At 41.8% G+C, this 19690-nt stretch overlaps 1 protein-coding gene across 2 annotated transcripts in view; it reads right to left on the reverse strand.

Moving 5' to 3' along the window:
* Window positions 1-8602: 8602 nt before the first annotated feature.
* ELOVL5 (ELOVL fatty acid elongase 5) overlaps window positions 8603-19690 on the reverse strand; it is a 39328-nt gene continuing 28240 nt past the window's right edge. For both annotated transcript variants that reach the window (XM_054279635.1, XM_054279636.1), the window contains exons 4-8: window positions 16420-16497; window positions 15606-15777; window positions 13957-14081; window positions 11993-12127; window positions 8603-10505 (exon numbers count right to left, since the gene is read on the reverse strand). In XM_054279635.1, coding sequence (XP_054135610.1) covers window positions 10374-10505; window positions 11993-12127; window positions 13957-14081; window positions 15606-15777; window positions 16420-16497 — 642 coding nt within the window. In that variant the 3' untranslated portion in view covers window positions 8603-10373. The remainder of the gene's footprint in view (window positions 10506-11992; window positions 12128-13956; window positions 14082-15605; window positions 15778-16419; window positions 16498-19690) is intronic.

Here is a 19690-nt window from a genome sequence, read left to right on the forward strand (position 1 = left end):
TTCAGCGAGGAGACAGACTGAAAACTCACTCCCAGATGCTGGCCATCCTCACTTCCTCACTTCCTCAGGGGATAATCCAGCCCAGCCATAGTGCAGGGGATGGGCCCAGGAAGATCAGATCAGAGGGAATGAGGGGAGGAGGAAGCCCAGTAACCATTTTCTTACCTCTTCCACTGCTCCCATACTGCACTGTATTTTGATTTTCCTGCTGGATTGGTCTCAGCTTTTGCTGAGCTCCCATTGCCCAGGACAGAGGCCAAGTGCCAGGAGAGAGGTGTTCCCACACAACCCACAAAGCTGCACTGCTCAAGGCATCAAGGGTTAACATGGCCACAAAGATCTGTGGCACTTATTTCAACACCGGTATTGGGATGCTATTCATGCCTCTCTGATGTCAACCTATTTCTCCCTCTACAGGTGCTTTAAATGATTCTGCTTAGCAAGAGCCATCAAGTCTGGAGAAAAGGCTTATGAAATGCAGAGGAGCTCCTGCTCAACAAAACACGACCAGGTAGCCTAGTGCAGAAGATGCTTGCAGCAAACAGCAACATCCCCATGTGTGTGGAAGTGCAGCCCCAGGTTTCTGTGCAGAGAGGAGGAGGCTCAGTGGGGTGGCAGCAGACCCAGCGATCGTCAGACCCACACTGAGGTCACAGAAGCCAATCCATGCCTGGATGGGGACCTGGTCTTCTGAGGTAAGGCCAAAAGAAGAAAGGAGTAAAGACAGGAACACATTTCTTAATGCTGCTTGAGGGAAACTTACCTCTGTATCAAGCTGAGCTGTGGCTGCTCTGCAGAGAGCAGGGATGGTTTTGGGTGTTCCTCAAACACCTACTGCTGAGAGAGACAGTAACTGCAGCCAGTCAGAAAACTGATCTGGTGTCACATTCTCATCTCTGCACAATCTCCCTTGCCTTGCTGAAAATGAGAGCAATTCAGTTCATATTCTCCAGTTTCTCTTCCTGTCCCTCTTCTTCTCAAAACTGCCATGAGGGCATTCTTCTTTCTTGCCTGCTAGAGCCTCTCTCCCCATTAGCTTTCTTTCCTACCATTTTGTGTGTTTTCTGCTTGCTGTATATGTTTTCCTTTGGACTGTTTCCTCATTTTTCCCAAACTAGCCTTCTGTTACTGAGGTGTCAGAGCAGGGAGGATGCTGTCTTCTGTAACGCAGAGGAGCTGCCGTCCTAGCACCAGCCTTCATGGTCTTCTTACAAGGCCAGACATTTTGGGGTTTGCTGGCCTAAATTTGTCTACTCTAAAGCATGGTGAATACTGAGTGCTCTTAAATAACTACCAGTCACTTGTATGTGCAGGACAGCTGATGATGTATTATGTTAATAACAATTACAGGCTAAGCTTTAATGAGAAAATACATTTGATTTGAGATTTGGCCTGAGTTTAATGAATTTGTTCTTTTTTTTTCTTTCCTGCTTAAATGCATAAATTGACCTCTACCTATAAAATGCTCTGAAATATTCCTGGGTATGAGGATGCATGGATCAGTATTCTGATAATTCAAAACAAAACAGTTCCTGCTTTTCCGTGAAAGCCAAAGTTCCCAAGGTTATTTGTGCAATCAAGGTCAGGTGCATTATAAAAGCCATTATGTAGGATATGCTTGCTTTTAATCTCCTCTCCCTTTATGATCCCTATTTCCACAATAGGAAATGCTCTTGATTACAAAGTCTTTGCAAGAGTGAAATGAAAGACAACCCAGTGGTTTATTCTTGTATGTGATATTCAAAAGCAATCTGATAATCCGTACTACTACCAGGAACTACTGTGCAGATGTTTCCAATACAGGTCAGGAGCTCTGTTTATCTAACACCTCTCTGCCCAGTCCTCCTTTTTAAGAAGGGGCTAAACATGATCTTCAAAGAACACACTACAGTGCAATCGCCAGGGAAAAGTCTCTGCCTGTGAAATCTCTATCTCTATATACAGATACTGATCTGCCATCCTTGCCTGTGCTAAATGCTGGCCTATTTGTCACTGGTGTCAGCTACATCTTGCTATGAAATTCTCCTGGTTTAGAGTGCAGGAGCAGCATTGTGTCCCCGGCTGTCCCCTCTCAGGTGCTGCCAGGAGAGGGCATCGGCTCACAGCGCATCCCCGGGGTGCGCAACCCCCCCCGCCCTTCTGGCCCGGGATGCTCCCGTACTCACCCGGCCCCGCCGCCTCCTCCTCCACTCCCCCTCTCAGCCAGCCAGGCTGAAATCAGCCCTGGGTTTATTTAACCAGTCCTGACTATTGGAGGATTAGGTTTAAAAACCCAGTGCTTACTTACACCATTCTTGAACCTCCTTAAAATCATCTGCCTAAGAGACAAAACACCTCTGCAGATGCTGTTTAGATCGACTCTCTCCAATTTTGAGGCCAGAAGGCAAAACTGAACATAGTTGTGTTTGGGTTTTTTGTTTGTTAGTTTAGTTTTAGTATTATCCTTGCAAGGTGAGGTGAATGGGGTTTGGTTGTGAGCAGCTGGGGGTGGGTATTTGTCTACTTAGTTTTGGGACGTTTTTTACTTTTACTTCAAAAAGTAAAATCTCACATTGACTATAATTTTTTTTCCAAGTGCTCTGGATGGATGGAGCCAGGTAGCTGGCCCCATAGTTTTGGAGGTTTCTGAAACCTTGTATGTTGCTCCTTTCTGAGCAGGAGAGAGTTAGTTGTTAATTATTCCTACTTTCCTATGTCGCAAGGAAACTTTTGGCAAATACTGCATATTGCAAAAATACCAGGAAACCAAGCAGAACATCCACCACCAAACTGCCTGGTCTGGTTTCATGAGTTCCCATTCATTTAAAAATCTACTTGTACAGCTTTATACAGTAGGACTGGGCAGCAATTCTTCACATCTACTTAGCATGGAAACCAGAGTCAGATGTAAAGACTACTTCTTACCTTATTATTAAAACTCCTGAGAACATAAGAGTCTTTTTCATGATGATTTGAAAAAATCTGTGCAAACAATTTTAAAAGGAAGCACAGCTGATAATAGTTAGATTATAATAGTTATGCCATCTATATGCATGGGATGCATTTCCTGGTCTTTCTCACAAACTCATCACTATTCTACTGAGCAGAAGTGCATTTGCATCAAAGATGTCTCAAGTCCCTAACAGCCCAGCACACCAAGAGCTGGTCTCACACTCCTTTCCAACCCCAAGTGCTGTGGGAAACAAAGCAACTTAATAAATTAACAGAAGATCTTTCAGAGAGGCAATCCTTTCTAAATATACAGAAAGGTGTTAGACTTAGAAAGGCACTGAAGCATTGAGATGCCATTGATTTTAAAGGAAGAAAGGCATTTAAATAACTACAAAGCTACAGATTAATTTTTTAAATTTTATTTTCATAAAGCTCTTACTTCTGGTAGGTGAGCTGAGATTCTGATTTCCTACAACAGCTGGTAAAATTGAATTAGCATTTAGTAAACATTTGGCCTCCAGCAGCAGACAGAACAGCTGATAAAGACATGCTTCCTGCTTGCTAAATGGGATGACACACCATATGTCTAATCAATTACACAAATAGCACAATACCTTGCTTCAGTATGTGTGAAAAAAATTTCACTTCATTTCCCTGTAAGTATTTTTACCAAGTAGTTTATCACCACATAAAATTACCTCTGGTGCTGGCTGATCCTGGTGGAAATGCTGTGAATATCCACTTAGGCAAGTCTCAGGCAGTAAAAGTGCAATGGTGCCCCAGGGGTTGTGCATTCCCCATTACACCAGCGCAGGAGCAGCAAATGCACAGGAGTAAACAACTCTGTGGGATTGCATTTTTATGGCAACACATTCAGTTAACTTGAAGTCTCACCTGCTCCCAAATGAAATGTGACAATGAGTATGGTTTTGCATTTTTTCTTGTCACATGGACCATCCCTGTTTGAGCTGGAGCTCCAGCTGCCTCTGAAGGGTGTGAGGCAACAACTCCTCTCATGAGGGAATTAAGGATCTTCTGAACACAGGCTTCCTTCACACAGTGTGCCACTGCAGTACCTTCCATTAGCACACAGGTGGTTCCTACACTGCCTTTAAAAACTTTCCAAGAATTATGGGACAGATTCCTGGAAAATTTGTTGCTTTAATATGTGTTAGATCTGGGGAAAAAAAAAAGAAAAAATTTTAAAAACCCAAAACAAACAAACACACAAAACCCCACAAAACAAAAAACCCAAATAAACTACCAAAAAAAACCCAAAATAACAAAAAAAAAAAACCAAAACCAAAGCAGCTGGTTCACTCCAGGGAGCATATCTTCCCAGACTACAAGTCTGCCAGCTGTACCACGATGGCCTTCAGGTGTTCTGGTGCCTGGTACATCGTGGCCTTTGGCAGATCTTTCTTCTGATCAAGGAAGCTGCCTTCTGCCTGACTGCTGATTTGTAAGAGAACAAAGTGTCCATGTGGCGTGGAGTGACCTTGGCCACCTGCCACACACCCACCCAGCTGCTCTCTCCCCATCCTCAACAGGACTGGGGGTGGAAATAAGATGAAAAGGTTGAGGTTTGAGATAAAGACAGGAAGGTTACTCAGCAATAATTGTCATGGCCCAAATGGATTCTGGGAAAAATAATTTATTTCCAGTTAAAATAGAACTGAATGTGAGACACAAAGACAAAAACTAAAACACTTACTCCTTAGCCCCTTCTTCCAAGGCTGTTTCACTCCTTCATTCCCACCTCCTCTACCTCCTCCATGCTCCAAGTGCTGTGGGGCTGGTTCTGATCAGTCCATAGCAGCTCCTCTCTCCTCCTTCCTACTCATGTTCCAGTGTGGGCCTTTCCCATGTGCTGAAGTCCCTGAGGCAAAACTTGCAGCATGGACTCTCCACAGGCTGCTGTTCCTTCAGGGCGCTCCACCTGCTCCACCATGGGCTGCACTGTGGGTACCTGCTGTGCCATAGGCTTCTCCACAGGCTGCAGGGCAATCTGCTCCAGCAACACCTCCTCCCCCACCTTGCTGTCTGCAGGGCTGTTTCTCACCCTTTTGTCATCACCTCTCTCTCTGTTTTGCCCTTAGATATACTTTCACAGAGGTACCAACAGCTGCTTTTTGCCAGAATGCAGAGCAGCACACCAGGGGTCCCATGCCTGGTTTTACCAGCTTTAGAAGTGGTCACTGACCCATCCTCAAGCAATCCCCCAGACCTCCACACTACTCTTATGGGAAAATTGCTCCAGAGCCATATTTCACCAAAAAAAAGCACTCACCCTATTTCTAGCCTAGGAAGACTCTTGGGTAGCTTATACCAATTTGATTTGTGTCATACCCTTAAAATAGCTCATTTTCCTTCACAAAAATTTGAATCTACTGATGTGATACGTGTGTTGGCTGAGGTTACATGCCTTCTCAACACTGTTCTTGTTAAACATCTGTTTTGCAGAACTTCTCCATTTCTTTGCCCATCCCAGTACCTCTTCTGTACAGCAGATCTTTTAAAATCAGTTTTCTTGAGAGCTGATGTATTCATCAAAAGGAAGTCCTGCTAGAGCCTCATCCTCCCATGCTAGCACTTTACTCCTACTGAAAATGGACCAATTAGCAAATAAGAGATTTTTTCTTTTTTTTCCCCCCCCACAGTTGCAGCTTTAAGTTGTTGAAGAGATGATTTGAAATATATCTTCCTTCTCTTCAGTCGTGTCCAACTAGAACTCCCATGGAAACAGCTGTTACTGGTGCCTAAGGGGGATTTACAGTAATTCCATTCCTTACTCCAGTCAGCAAGGTAGTTGCTGTAGGAGATGTAATCTTTCCTGGCACTGATAGTACTTTCTGATGTTGTCATCTCCAAACACTGTTGCAAATAGTCCTGGTTTTTACAGCAGGGTTTCTCCTAAAACATTATTAATGGGCTCTGTTCTGGCTGAAAGCATTGAGACAAAGCATCTGCTCATCAGTGCGACCTTGCTCGTCCATGGATCCTGTTGCTGGTCACCACACCCTCTAGTTTACATAATAATTTCCATGATTAAAAATACTACCTATTCCAGAGGGATGGAAGATACATTTTCTTTGTCTACACAGTATTTTTTTAATTAAAATCCAATATGGGTCAATCAGATGTGATTACTTCCAGAAAAGCACTGTTACATTTTTTCCCATTTTCTTTTTACTTCCTGTTACTCGTTCTTCACATTTATTCTGAAATCAGACTATCAAGTCTGCCATCTACCAGAGACTTTTTACATTCCTCCTATAGAAAACATAGTATCTATATTATATATCATTGATACACAAGACATGTGAGTCTCTCCACATCCCGGTTTGACTGATTTAAACATAATACACTTTTCCCCTCCTTTCTGTTGGAGATAATTTTAATACCTTTGACATAAAAACGAATGCCTCTGCTACTGTCATGTCATGGGAGGCCCTGGGAACTCCAGGTTCCCCTGCTCGTACAAATGCATTCTACTGAAACTGAGAAACATATGGACCTTGTTTTGTATATCCATCTATTTAAAGTAAATGAATTAAAAATCAAAAATGGAACAAAAGTTTGCTCTATAAATCAGTTTGTGAAACATCCTGATCATCACAACTAATCACTTTTGCTGGTGCAGGAATTCTTGGCAAGAGGATGACAGTGACAATGTAAGTTAATCCTCTTTACCACGACAACTTGGAGCATCATTTCTCTAACAGATCTCTACTGTATTTCATCATTCCCTGCATTGCCTCAAAGGGATTCCCTGCAGAACCCACACAGCTCAAGTAATTTGGCCTCTGATTTTATTTATACTTCTCTTTGGCATCCATCTTAATTTTACATCTCTTTTTTTGAATAAATGTATATGTTTTAGCACATATTCCAGTCTCATACAAGGAACACATTTTATCAACTTAAACACAAGACAGCTACCAAATATCAAAGGCAGAGGCAACCCCCAGAACAGCTCTCTATGAGGTTTGTGGCTGTAAGTCCTATCATAAGCTCCAACGCTTAGTATCTCTCTTGCATCAAGTAAAATACATGGTCAACCACAAAGATTTCCGTAACTGTTCTCTGCTTCTCCTCTTCCTGCCAAGCTAAGAATCTCAGTTCCTGAGTGATCCCAGTCCCACAGGTGGCTTGCACATCCAGAACACAGCACTCAGTGTCAATAGTAGGATCACCACAAAAAAGCTGCTTTCTGGCATTTGAGCTTATCTATCCCACTCACAGCTGAACAAAAGCTTAACATTTCATCACTGAGGCTGTAGAGCCTGAGTGCAGGGAGGGATTGGGTCAGCTCATGAACTGCACAAGATCTCAACCCAATGGTTTGTAGCTTGGTCATTCTCTCTGCAAATAACTGAAGTGTGTCCTTCTCCTCAGCCACCTTTACATGAAACCTCTCCATCCTGTTGGCAGCAGTTCATCTCTTTTCAGCTCTCCTGCCTTACAACACAAGAAGTCCTTTCTGAGGACTCTCTCATGGTCCCAGGCACCAATCCCAGCTATTAGGAAAACTGCAAGTGATCAGGAATTGAGGCAACCCAAAGGCTGTTACTTGCCCCAGGTCAGATGATGCACTGGAAGCTGAGCCAGGTGGGCCAACCCAAGGCTCGTGCTTGGGTCCATCAATTACGGCAAGATGATGTCTGATCTAAGCCATCCAGCTCTCACTTTTCAGTTGCTGCTGAGACTGTAGAAGAGCATCCAGGAGCCACAGTTTTTGCCACACAGGTGTAGACACTGCTGGTGTTCCCAAGGTCACACATCTCCTGCCAGTTCCGGACAAAGTCACTGGGTTTTGTCACCACGTGCCATTAACCTTGAAGGTGAGGTTGGCAGCAGAGCCCCATCTCTGCTGGCTCACACAGGGAGCCCAGGTTGGTGCTTCTGCCTTTCAGGTAACTTCCTGGAGATTTGGCCTAACAGCCAAAGAACTGCATCTTACTGAGCCTTGCTTAGAAACACAACAGTTTCATAGTTGAATTGGCATGTGAAGGAGAGGAACCTGTCTTAGTAACTACCTCAGGCACTCAGAGAAGCCTCCCAGAGGAGACCAACAGAGCATGAAGCCTCTGAGCCTTTCACACAATGTGTAAACCCACTTCACTGGTCTATGTTTTTTGTTTGAAGAGCTTGCAAGGGAGAAGACAACCAGCCATGTAAGTAGCTCTCTTTTACCAAGTCCATCACCAGGCTATCTGGGGTTGTTGCAATGTTAAACACTGAAATCAGAGAGAGTTCTAAAACAACCACCTAGGGGCAAAGGGAGCTAAAAAGAAATTGCAAAGATGCTGTCATTCTGGAGAGAGGTATTATCCCCATTCTACAGACAGGACAGCTGAGGCAGGAAGCCCCTCTCAGTCACACTAAGCTTTGCTCCTGGCACTCATCATCTCAGGCTATTGGGGCTGCTCTGCATTCAGTGAGTCAGTAATCCCAGCGGGAGTGAAATCCATCACACAGGCCAGTATTTCTACAGCCAGGCAAGGGAATTGTGTTCCCTGTAACTGCCAAAGGTTTCTGTAAAGATTGTGTTGCCAAATCTCTGGTACACTAAATGTCCCTGAATATCTGCAGCTGTTCTTCCATCATGGCTCCTCCTTGGCCTGACACAGGATGGGGCAATGCATTGAATCTGTAGAGACCCACAGAATTCAGGCAGAGATCATCAAAAGTGTTTTAATGATTAAACCATGTCAAACATTAACAATGAAGTATATTCAGATGAGCCAAGAGTTTATTTCTAGCACATTTAGACAGCCTATTTTGAACATTATAGCTGCTGTACTGAGCTATGTAAAGACTCTGCAAACCAGTACCTAGAAATGAAGACACACGCACAAGCTTTGATAATGTAAACATAACAGACACTGTCTCCTTCAAAACGAGGAATGAAAACCCACAAGGCTAGTAAGAGAACTTATTAATTCCTTAAGAGATGTGCAAAAATTTTTAAAAAGATTTAAAAACAATTAAATGTGTTAAAACTGGCATTTATATAAATATCAAAAAACCAAATAGTTAAACTTGAGCAATGACCAGCAGAATGTCTTGCACAATTCAATTTTTCAGAGCTTAATGGACTCCATCATGGAAGATACCAGAATACCAGCAACAGATATTGGCCCTGCAACTGACTCCTCATATGGGCAAGACAGGATTTTACAAGAAGGAGTCACTTTAACCAGCACTCAAACCAAACCCTTAGATAACAAGCCAAAACATTACCAGTGATATACACAACTCACATTACAGAAACAGACATTTCCAGCACATTTCAGTAACATTTAAAAAACATTAGCTATGACTTTAACTGTTTAAACTTGCTTATTTGGGAAAAAAAAAATCTTTGTGTTAGGCACATTTTGAAAGTGAATGCTACATGAAGAACAGTTCAGATACCAACTTACACACAGACAATTCCATCAGAAAAGCATCCTTCTGGCTCCACTTTTAAATATACTTTTGGATATGTCACGGACTTAAAACAGGAGCTCCTAAAATATGGATATGGCTATGGTAATAACACTTGCAACTGCCAGTTTCATATTAAAAACCACTCTTCATTTAGCATTTAAGAATTCTCAGAAATAAGAAAGAAAAAAAAAAAAAAAGTAAAAAGAATAGATGGGTCCACCCTGTATATGCTCTAAACTTTAGAGACAATATTTAAATCTTACTCGACTGTGTAAGCGCCAATTACTTTTATGTTAGTGATGTACTTCAAATAAAAAAATAACATCTATTAAAAAGGTAAAATAACTTTTCCATCTGTTTTGTGACTGCTGAGTCAATTAAAGCCAAATATACAAAACTAAATGCGCCATTTCCAATTTCACTGCATCGAGTAAGAGATACGTAGCATCGTGTATCACACACAGAACAGTAAAATGATCAATGGATTCTTCTAAGTGACTTTGATAAAAAGTCAATCAACTGAAAAGTTGAAACATACCCTAATTTTTAAACCAGTAATAAGCTTTGGGCCCTGCTTTTTAATTTAAGGCATGTGTGTTTATCTACTGAAACCAGCATCATACAAATTACCTCTACAATCACATGCATGATCTATAGTTAAAAAATGGAGGTTTAGATTACAGTGTTTTCAAATTGTGAATCATAATTCAGCACCTATCATATTGACTAGTAAGGCAACAGCAGTGTTGGATAATATGATAATACTCCCTTCCATAGTCTATAGCAGGGTGAGTGACAGCCCAGAATTATTTTTAAACTTTAACCTACTTTAATGTTCTGTATACAGTTTCTAGGGTGTTTGCACTGGTTAAGTCCTACATAAATCACACTATTCTAGGCAGGAATAGTTACAGTAGCCATTAGAGTATTAGTGCACAACTCTCATTGTGCTTACAATCAGATGATTTTGTTGTTGGGGTTATCAAAATGGTTTTTCAGTTTGGTCTTCAATCCTTCCTTTGTTTCCTTTGTTTCACATTGTTCTCAAGGGAAGAAAAGCTGTTTGTGTACCCGTTTGCAATGGCCGTGGAGCCATTCTGATACTCTTTCCTCCTCGAGGATGCCTTCTTGTTGTAAGTCTAAAATACATGGAAAGACACATGGTTTTGTTTAATTGGATATAAATAACCACTTTTTCACAGTAATTCTAGAAACACAAAAGTAAACTTGCATTCATCATTTCTAAAGACCTTGTGCCGGTGGAAAGAGTCTAAGAAGCTCAACCACTTTTTGTGTATGAGACTACACTACGCCTTTCATTCATCACAGTGAGAGGAGTAGTTCACTTGAAAAGAAAAAGGCTTGGCAGTATGATGGCAGTGTTATACTAATAGTAAATCAGAAACAAGGGAAGCAATTTTATGAGCAGACTATGGAATAAGAATATACTCAAAATGACATGTGAGGAAGGAGGTTTGAGGCACTGCAGGTGACAGTACCTTGAACAAAGCCAGAACAAGAGATAGGTAAACAATAAAAGCGAGGGAAGTTCAGAGATAGAAATGTGATGGGAATTTCCACTGGCTAAGACAAGAATCAAAAACTAACAGGACTGGGGACTGTTTAAAAAATTATAGACAGTAAAATATACATTTTTTTTTTCAAAAGAGCTCAGCTGCCTGACAAAAGCAGATTTCCCCAAATCTCTGTGTGAAAGAAATTTAAACAATTAAAAGTTAAAATATGAGCAAAATTGACAAAGAAAATCAAGTAACATCTGGAATATACTATAATGCTTAATTAGCATGTTCATATGCAGCAAGTGATAGAAATCATGGGACTGATTTGAAGAAGTACCAGAAGAACAGACAGAGAAGCCTGCTGGTTTTTTCCCCCCATGAATCATTCTCACAGGAGCCAAAATGCCCAAATCTCTCAAATGACATTTGAAACATATAACAGAGTTTGCTTGTTTGGGGGCAGCAGGCTGTTGGTTTGATTTTCTGCAGACAGAAGTACATGATTTTCTGTAGACAGTAGTTGCACATCTTTGTAAAGAGCCCAGTTATGAACTGCTCAGAATAACACACACCAAGTCTGGATCTGTTCAAACATGAAATCAGATTTGTAGAAACACAATTAAACACACTTATTTTCTGTATGAAAATACAAAAAAAGTGCCTGTAGAAGTGAACAAAATCCGTATTTCTGCATGTTGTGAGTTTAGGAAGTTTCCCTGGATAAAAACCAAGCATCTCCCCTTGTAAAAGCAGAAATGAACAATTCCTTCGGGTGCTTCACAGGTTCACATGCTGCTGGTTTATTTCAGACTGGAAAGCTTTGTCTTACATAAAGCTCCTCCTCTCCCTTACCTGCAGTTAAAATTGCAATGAGCCATTTTTTTGTATAACTGGTTTACTGAAATTACCAAGCATTCTGAATGATGGGTACAACTCATCAGAAGATTTTAAAGTAGAGGGTGGATCAACAAGTGTAGTACTTCAAGAACATATGCATGTTAGTGAAGGACAGCAAAAGGACATTTCCAGCATATCTTTCTGTCACAGCTTTCCAGTGAGATACAGCCAGCAGAATGCTAGAAAGAGTTGATGAATGTTACTTTTACCTGAATATAGAAATTTGTGAAGAGGATAATCAAAGAAATCATGTAAGAAATCTGAAAATACAGCCAGCCCTGAGGAAATGCACATGGCCAAACAACACCACAGCTGGTCTGGAAGATTGTCAAGACAAACTGAATCTGGGGAGAGAAAACAAAAATAAGAGAAATGGAGCACATTAATGGAAGGAGGAAAAAAACCATGAGTGACCAAAACCTCAACAGTTATTTCCAAAACAAGTAAATAGTATGTAATATTGTGTGTTTGGCAAGTGTTTTCTCTGTAAACCTGAGTTAGCAGACATTCAGATTGTGGAATCCTGTTAAGTGTGTTTATTTCTATTTTTCCATTTTAGAACATCAGAGTAACTTAGGCAGAACTGATATATAAGTGTCCCAAGGAAGAAAGACCACCTTCTTCCTAGTGAGGAGTTCAATGGGTTTTGACTTTACCATCCTAATGGAGTAGATCTGCATCTCACTGCTTCAGCTGCAAAAGACCTGGGGTCACTTGGTCTACACACAGACCCCTGCAATGCCTTCCCACAGACAGGAACTGACATATGGCTCCAGTGGAAGAATGTTTGGGGTAAAGGCTGCAGGGAAGCTGGGGAGCCAGGGAGGAGGATAAGGGTTCAATTATCTTTAATTATCTCTTTTGGAAAAACAGAGTTTGGGCTTATGCGATGCAGAGGGCCTTAAGCAAAATTCATCCTCACATAAAGGCTACCAGATTAGGGAATGTTTATTTTAAAAGGGAAAGACTGTTTGTTCTGCTTTGCTATTTTGCTGCCCTAACAGCTATGCATGCAGAGCAGGCAAGGAAGTGAAAGCAGCTATGACAATAGCCAGGGGAGCACCAAGACACTGCACTCTGTAGCACTTGAACAACCAGGATGAAGAACAGAGCTTTTTTTCTGGAAAGAAAAACAGAAACAAACCTCAAACCAAAGCAACCCCATGCCTCCCATGACAATAATGAGCCCTTAACTACAATACTTAGCCATCCTTTAGGAAGAACAGTGCTAAAAAAAACCATGTTGAGAATCAACACTGTGAATTGCTGGCAGTAAATGTTATTAATCATCACCAGCAAATGTTATTAAAACTATTCACAGTTCTGAGAAGGGGTGGGGTAGGGTAGGGGGGAAGAAGGGAAGAATATAACAAAATAATTTAGGTTTCAGTTTCCCCCCCCCACAAAATGGGGAAGAGAGAACACTCATGCACATTTCCTTGTGGTGTTCTGCACACATTGAAACCTGGTTCTTGTGCAGTATCACTACAGCATGTGCTGTATTACTGAATTCCACTGCTCTTACCACCTCCAGCATACAGTGGTCAGGCTTCAGCACCACACACACTAGAAACAATGCAAGCTGATACAAGGAGTCCAACACAGAATTACAAGAGAAAAATCTGCCCATTTAAAGTGCAGAAAGAGAGCAGAAATATTGAATAGTTTTTAATAAACCATTTGCAACTGCATGCAAAAGTAGGACAGAAAAGGCATTGTCCCTCAGGACTAGAATGGCCCTTGTTAGCTGTGGATGGCATTGCACTGGCTTTCTGGTCTGTCCCAGCCTGACCAACCAAGCACAGGGAACAGCAGGCTAGCTCAAGAGGGCTTGTAAGAAAAGCCTCCTCCCTGGCTACTGAGTCCCAGAAATCCCAGCACTGCAATTCCCAAATGCATCTAGCCACACAACATGGGGTGGGGGAGAAAGATCCCACAGACCTCAGCACTGATTCATGTACATCCCCAGTCCCCATGGTCCTGGGAACAGAGCAAACACACAAGCAGAAATTGGATTTCTAAGGTGATGTAGGCACTACAAGGTGTCGAAGGTACCAGCTCTCATTCTCTCTTCTTCTTCTATCCCCTGCCAAAATCTCCTGACTTGGTAAAGACAAGAGGACCTCATCACGAATAAAGAGCCTGCTGAAGCACTGAAGAGCAAGTCACTCACCAGCTGCCCCTGAGTGATGTACTTCTTCCACCACAGATAAGGACGCATTGCTGGAACAGCAGACAGTCCGTAGTAGGAGTACATGAGGACATGGATAAAGCTGTTCAGTGTGGCACCAAAGTAAGCTAAAAAAAGGGCAAGGGAAAAAGCAAGTACACTGCATTACCAGGAAGGAACATGCTGTTTCATGGAACCTACAAAAATAACAAGTTCAAAATGTTACTATTTAAAATATTATTTCTCTTAGAAGAAAAGCAAGAGGGTTCTTTTTTTACCCTGTTTTTTATTCTGCCTACCCAATGGAGTAGCTGAGCTGCTTTGCAGCTTTGTGCTTTACACCAGCCTTCTGGTTTTGTTTCCTCAAGTTACTATGTTTTACATCTACATTATGGTTTCTCACGGGAACTGAGGAAACTGATAAAAAGGAGGAATGCTCACATACCAAACAATCAATAGCTTCACCCATCTACTTTTAGGTTGATTTCACTTCCTTCCAGGCAGGAGCCAATTTTGCCATTTATAACCAAAAAGCTTCAGATACCTTCAGAAACTGCAAGCTACCTATTTTATTTGTCCTTGTTTACAGCACCTTTAGTCATTAAAGAAACTTCTAGCTTAACACCAAACTGCATCGAGCCGTGATTACGTAACAGAACATAAAGCTTGGAAGAAGAAAAACACGACTAGAAATAGCACAAAAGTGTTTTCAAACCACATGAGCACAAGATAGATTCCATGTACACGCAGTTTTGATTGCTGTATGAACAAGGACTGACTTCCTTGGAGGAGAACGTGTTTCCAGATGCAGACTTTTTATAAGTTCAGTATTACTCACTGTTGTGCTGACAACACAAAACAAATACAAGTTTCTATGCTCTTTGGCTCAGAGACCAGACTCCTGAGGAATGCAGCCTGCATTGCCAGTAGCTCACATCCATGAGGTTTGAAAAGGTTTCCTCTTGAATGGAGTGTTCAACAAAGCCAGTATCTATAAGCTGCACATCTTAACCACAGATAAGCCATGATAATGCATTTAAGAAACTAGATGCCAGCTAAATGCAGTAGAAGAACTGAAGTCAGATTGCCAAAGGTTAGCAGGATTTAGACAAGAGAGACATGGATATTTTCCACTTAAGATTCATTTGCTCATGTTCATTAGTGGTCAGGGGACAAGATTTTAATTGAAATCATTTGTTATGGCCAGTGGTATAATGAGATTAAATTAAGAAAGTCATATCTCAAGTGAATTTTACAGATACAAGGACTTAGAGTCAGTCTTAGCTGTTTTACAACTGAAACAAGCTTCTGGCTCGACCTGGAAAGAGGGCATTGTTTCATCAAAGGGTCTGTAACTACAGCAAAAATAGAGAAAAGCAAGGTTGGTGGGTATCTGACATGGGCTAATGCACCTGATAAATGTCACACTGCCACACAAATTCTTCAATCTACACAGACATTCCTTTCCTAGAGCCTGTGCTGTCAGCTTAATTCCTACAACCATCTACAACAGTTGCAATTCAGCAAAGCAGCTTAACATGGTACAGAACAAATCCTGCAGCTGAAGGTACCAGAGATGTTTGGTTTGATCAAAAGACCACCAGAATAAGGCCCCTGATGCAGATGTTCCCCCACCATAACCCAGTACTTACAGTGACCACAAGGCACCCAGTTCATAACAAACCACCAGATGTTCAGCATTGTTGCATGGTGGTAGACATGCAGAACAGTGATCTGATGATTATTTTTCCTCAAAATGAAGAAGAAGGTATCCATGAACTCAATGAGTTTGGAGAAATAGTACCACCAGAGGACACGTATGATCTGGAAGGAGGAAACAAGTTTTAGAAGCATTGCACATTGTGGGGGTTTTCAACTCTTATGTTATCTAAGTGATTAAAATCCAGATTCTGTCCTGCACTACTAGGACTGAAGACACTGCTGGGATCTTTGGAAATACTTCTGCCTCAGGTTTTTCCATAGGAGATCGAGGTACAAATCTACAGCTACAGCTGAAAACAGGATGACAAAGGCTGCTTCAGGAGGCTACTGCTGTGCACCTGGGTTGTCCTGGGAGAAACAGGAAAATATTTAACCAGAGCTGGTGCTGCAGTGCTCTCTGTAAAGGAGAGGTCAGAAGTGTGACCAGAAGAAATCATCACCACATCTCAGAAAGAGAAGAGTAGTCTTAACACAGAGTGGTTGGATACAGTCTGAACACCAGGTCCTTATTTTTTGATCTGGGGACTCTTGAAAATTTGCACATAATTACTCAAAAAAATACCAACCATGAATATATCATAGATGAACTATTATGTCTGACAGTGCATTGTCTATTGTACTGCAAAAGAAGGAAAAAAGCTTATAGTTTAACCAAAATGTGCATAATCAATACTGTTCTGCTCTCCACTTACACTCAAGTGCACAATTTGAAACATTTCCAGCTCTAAGTCTCCATTACAGTACCTTCATATCAGCCTCTCCTCCACTGTGTGTATCCTGACAGAAGAAATTGTATCCTCCTTCCAATACTCCCGTCACCAGCTGAGCAAATAAAAAAAATAAAGTGTTATTGGGGAGAAGGCTGAGCTCCATGGCACCTGCAAAGCTCCACAGTGGCTCTGCCCAGACATCTGGTGTCAAGAAAATCCTGGGCATCTGAGGGTGGCATTAGGTTGAATTCAAGTTTCAAGCAGTGACTGAATCATAGTGAAGGATGAATTAATAAATTCTCCCAACTGGGGTATACCAGAATAAAAACAGGAGAAACATTTTATCCCCACTTATCCCACAGTGTGAGCATTTGCAGAGCGAAGTCTCCTTCTTTGCTGATGATCTCATTGTTAAAGAAAGTACATAACCAAAGTTCAGTAAATATATTTTTTTTCTGATTACTTTTGATGATGATGAGCTCTTACTTTTGGAAAGAGCTACATCTTTAAAACATTTTATACTCAAGAGATATGCCTATAATTTTTTCAGCCATGTGACAAAGCACATTTTCAGCTTTGTTCTCCTTAATAGCTAACAACACATGCTTCACTGCATTGCCATTCTTCAGGATCTTTTTAAGCAATTCACTCATGCTAAGCACATTACACCCTTCCCACCATAAGTGACTTCCTCTGCAGGATATGCCACTGCCTTCCTGACTTCCTGGCATAACAAGTAACACCTCAAACATAACAGAGTCACAATAAAGAGTAATGACCAGCTATTAGCCATGACAGATGACAGGGTGTCTGCTGTGGAGGGGCTGGCTGTAATCTCTAGAGAAACAAGGTCCATGTTGGATGTTCTCACTCTTTCACAGGTGGTAGGAGATGGTAGGACAGGTTGACTTGAATGGGAGAAGGGAGCATGTGCAAAGACATGAACAAGATCCCCTTTAGTATCTCAACAGAAGGGATCATTGAACATTGTTTATAAAGATGTTCTTCCTCTTGGGAATAGCATGAGGAGAGGAGTAATAACTTGAGGCAACTTCCAAGTGAAAAAAAAATTGTTTGGTATCTCATAAAACATCTGAAAGGCAGAAGCAAGTTGTATGTTTTTGGCCTTATCTACCTGCAGGATAAGAAATAGCTTTGCAAAGCCACAGTAGAAATTCCTAATACTAAAAGTAATTTTAAAAGATCACTTGATTAAAGGACTCCAACAACAGGTATGACTAAATGCTGCTCAGAACTGTGAAAAGGAAGCTAATTTTAAAAGGTTCAATAAAGATTATAACTTAAATGATCTACTTTTCCCCAATGTTATTTCCTTCATGCCTCATTTTCTTACTAAATTAGCTTTTAAAATACTCAGCCAGCCTAGGTCATTATTTTTGACCTTCTGAGATAGTATTATTGCTGTGATTTAGGGGAAAAAAACGTACATCTAGTTATATAATAATATACAGACCTGAGAGTATCGCTTGTATTAGAGATAAATCAATAGCAGCCTGCCACAGCAAGGGCAGGGCAGCGTGCACATCAGCAGCAGAGCCAGGCACTTCCCTGCCCAAGCAACAGAGGGAAGGCAGCCATGCAAGGGCTCCTCTCCTGGCTGCAGGGCTCTGCAGAGGACACCATTTGGAAGTGGTACCTTGCTCAAGGCCCAGCTGTGCCCCAGAGCAAGCTCTGCACCAAGGCACCACCAGGCCACTGAGGGAAAGCCTGCACGCCTTCAAGCGCCCACCAGTCCCTCAGACAGAACACCACATTGTGCTGTGGCCATGTTAAGAGCTTACAGATGTTCTCATACACTTCTCATGGTTCAAGGAAGTGTAAGAAATAGAAGGATAATCACATTGTTTACATTGTAATTAATCCAAACAACATCCATCATTAATGCTGCACTCCCTAAAGCTCTTCCCAGTAAAGGCTGGCATAGTGAATCCACAGCTCTTTTCCTGCAAGCAGTACAGGTTCACCATCTAAAGGGTAATGTAACCAAAGGTGTCTCCATGGATCCCACCTCTCTAAGGGACAATGGCATCAGTGTGCCTATGAGCAGTGGCCTCACCTCAACCTGAGTGCTCCCTTCTTTACAAAAGAATGTATTATTGTATGCTAGGAACTGTAATACTCTCACAGCCACAAATGACATAAGAAAAGCAACATTTGTAGGAAATGTCAGCATGTTTTATCATATACATAGCTAGTGTAGCTACAAAAATAATTTCCTTCCCCCACTTTCCAGAAGGAACTAATTGGTTAAAAGCTGCTACAGCGGCCCACAAACTGCTGCTGCTGCCCACAAACCTTACTCACTGCAACATACAACATGTAAATAATCTTCCTCATTTAGCCAGCTGCTCCTTTGCCTGGCATCATTATTTCTTGCACCCACAATGCTTTCATCCCATGCTGGAAGGCTTCAGAAAACAAAACCAAGAGATCACTCTGAAACATGACCACAAATGGCTCCATTATGCACGGGTGTAGAGTCCCAGGAAGCTGCTTCCCTGCCACCCCAAAAGCAATAAGGAGAGGTGGGAAATTTCCAGCAGTGCATTTAAGTCCTTGCTCACACTTGTGGGCTGCTCCCTGGATGCCAGAGTTTCCAAGATCTCCTTACACCACTGTCCAGGAGGTGTGAAACCTGCCCAGAAACAGAGCAGTGTCTGCTGTGCCCACACAGCCTTGGACTGCCTTTCCTTCCTTGCCCGCTCTCTCCAGAAGTCCTTCATCTTCAGGCTGGCAGGAGTCCAGGGTGCTGATGGCACTGCTGATGGACAACCACAGGAAAATCTTCTCTTGAGAAATTAACATGTCCAGAAAAGGCCAATTATAGCCATTTGCACTCAAGCAAATCACTTCACATGGTTTCTAAGCAGCACAAAAAGACAGTCCATAAGCCAATTTAAATGGTACTCAAACTCAATGTTAAGCCCCTCAGCTCAGGGGAAAACCTGCAGCTCAAGAATCCATTTGTGCTGAAATAACCCACACTTTCTTCCCTTGCAATGAAGTTTTCTTTTTTCCTATTGCTTTCATTTTGTAATTCTGTTGTTGAATTCTTTGAAATGCTGTGGCACATGCTTTTTTATCACCTCTGCTACCAAAATAGGCCAGGACACTTATGCCAGTCTGACTGGGTGGAGGAGAGGTGTTACTGTGGAGGACTTTGTTTTTTTCTCATGATAAAACTGAAGTCTGAGACTCACAGGAGAGGGGCAGATAAGGGACCTAGCACTGCATCACACTGTCAAGGCTGATGGGTTTACAAGGCTCAAAACACAGCTAGATTA

The sequence above is a fragment of the Melozone crissalis genome, unplaced genomic scaffold, assembly GCF_028551555.1.
Source record: "Melozone crissalis strain CALT ecotype California unplaced genomic scaffold, PUWL_Pcris_2 ptg000027l_1, whole genome shotgun sequence".
NCBI classification, from domain to species: Eukaryota; Metazoa; Chordata; class Aves; order Passeriformes; family Passerellidae; genus Melozone; species Melozone crissalis.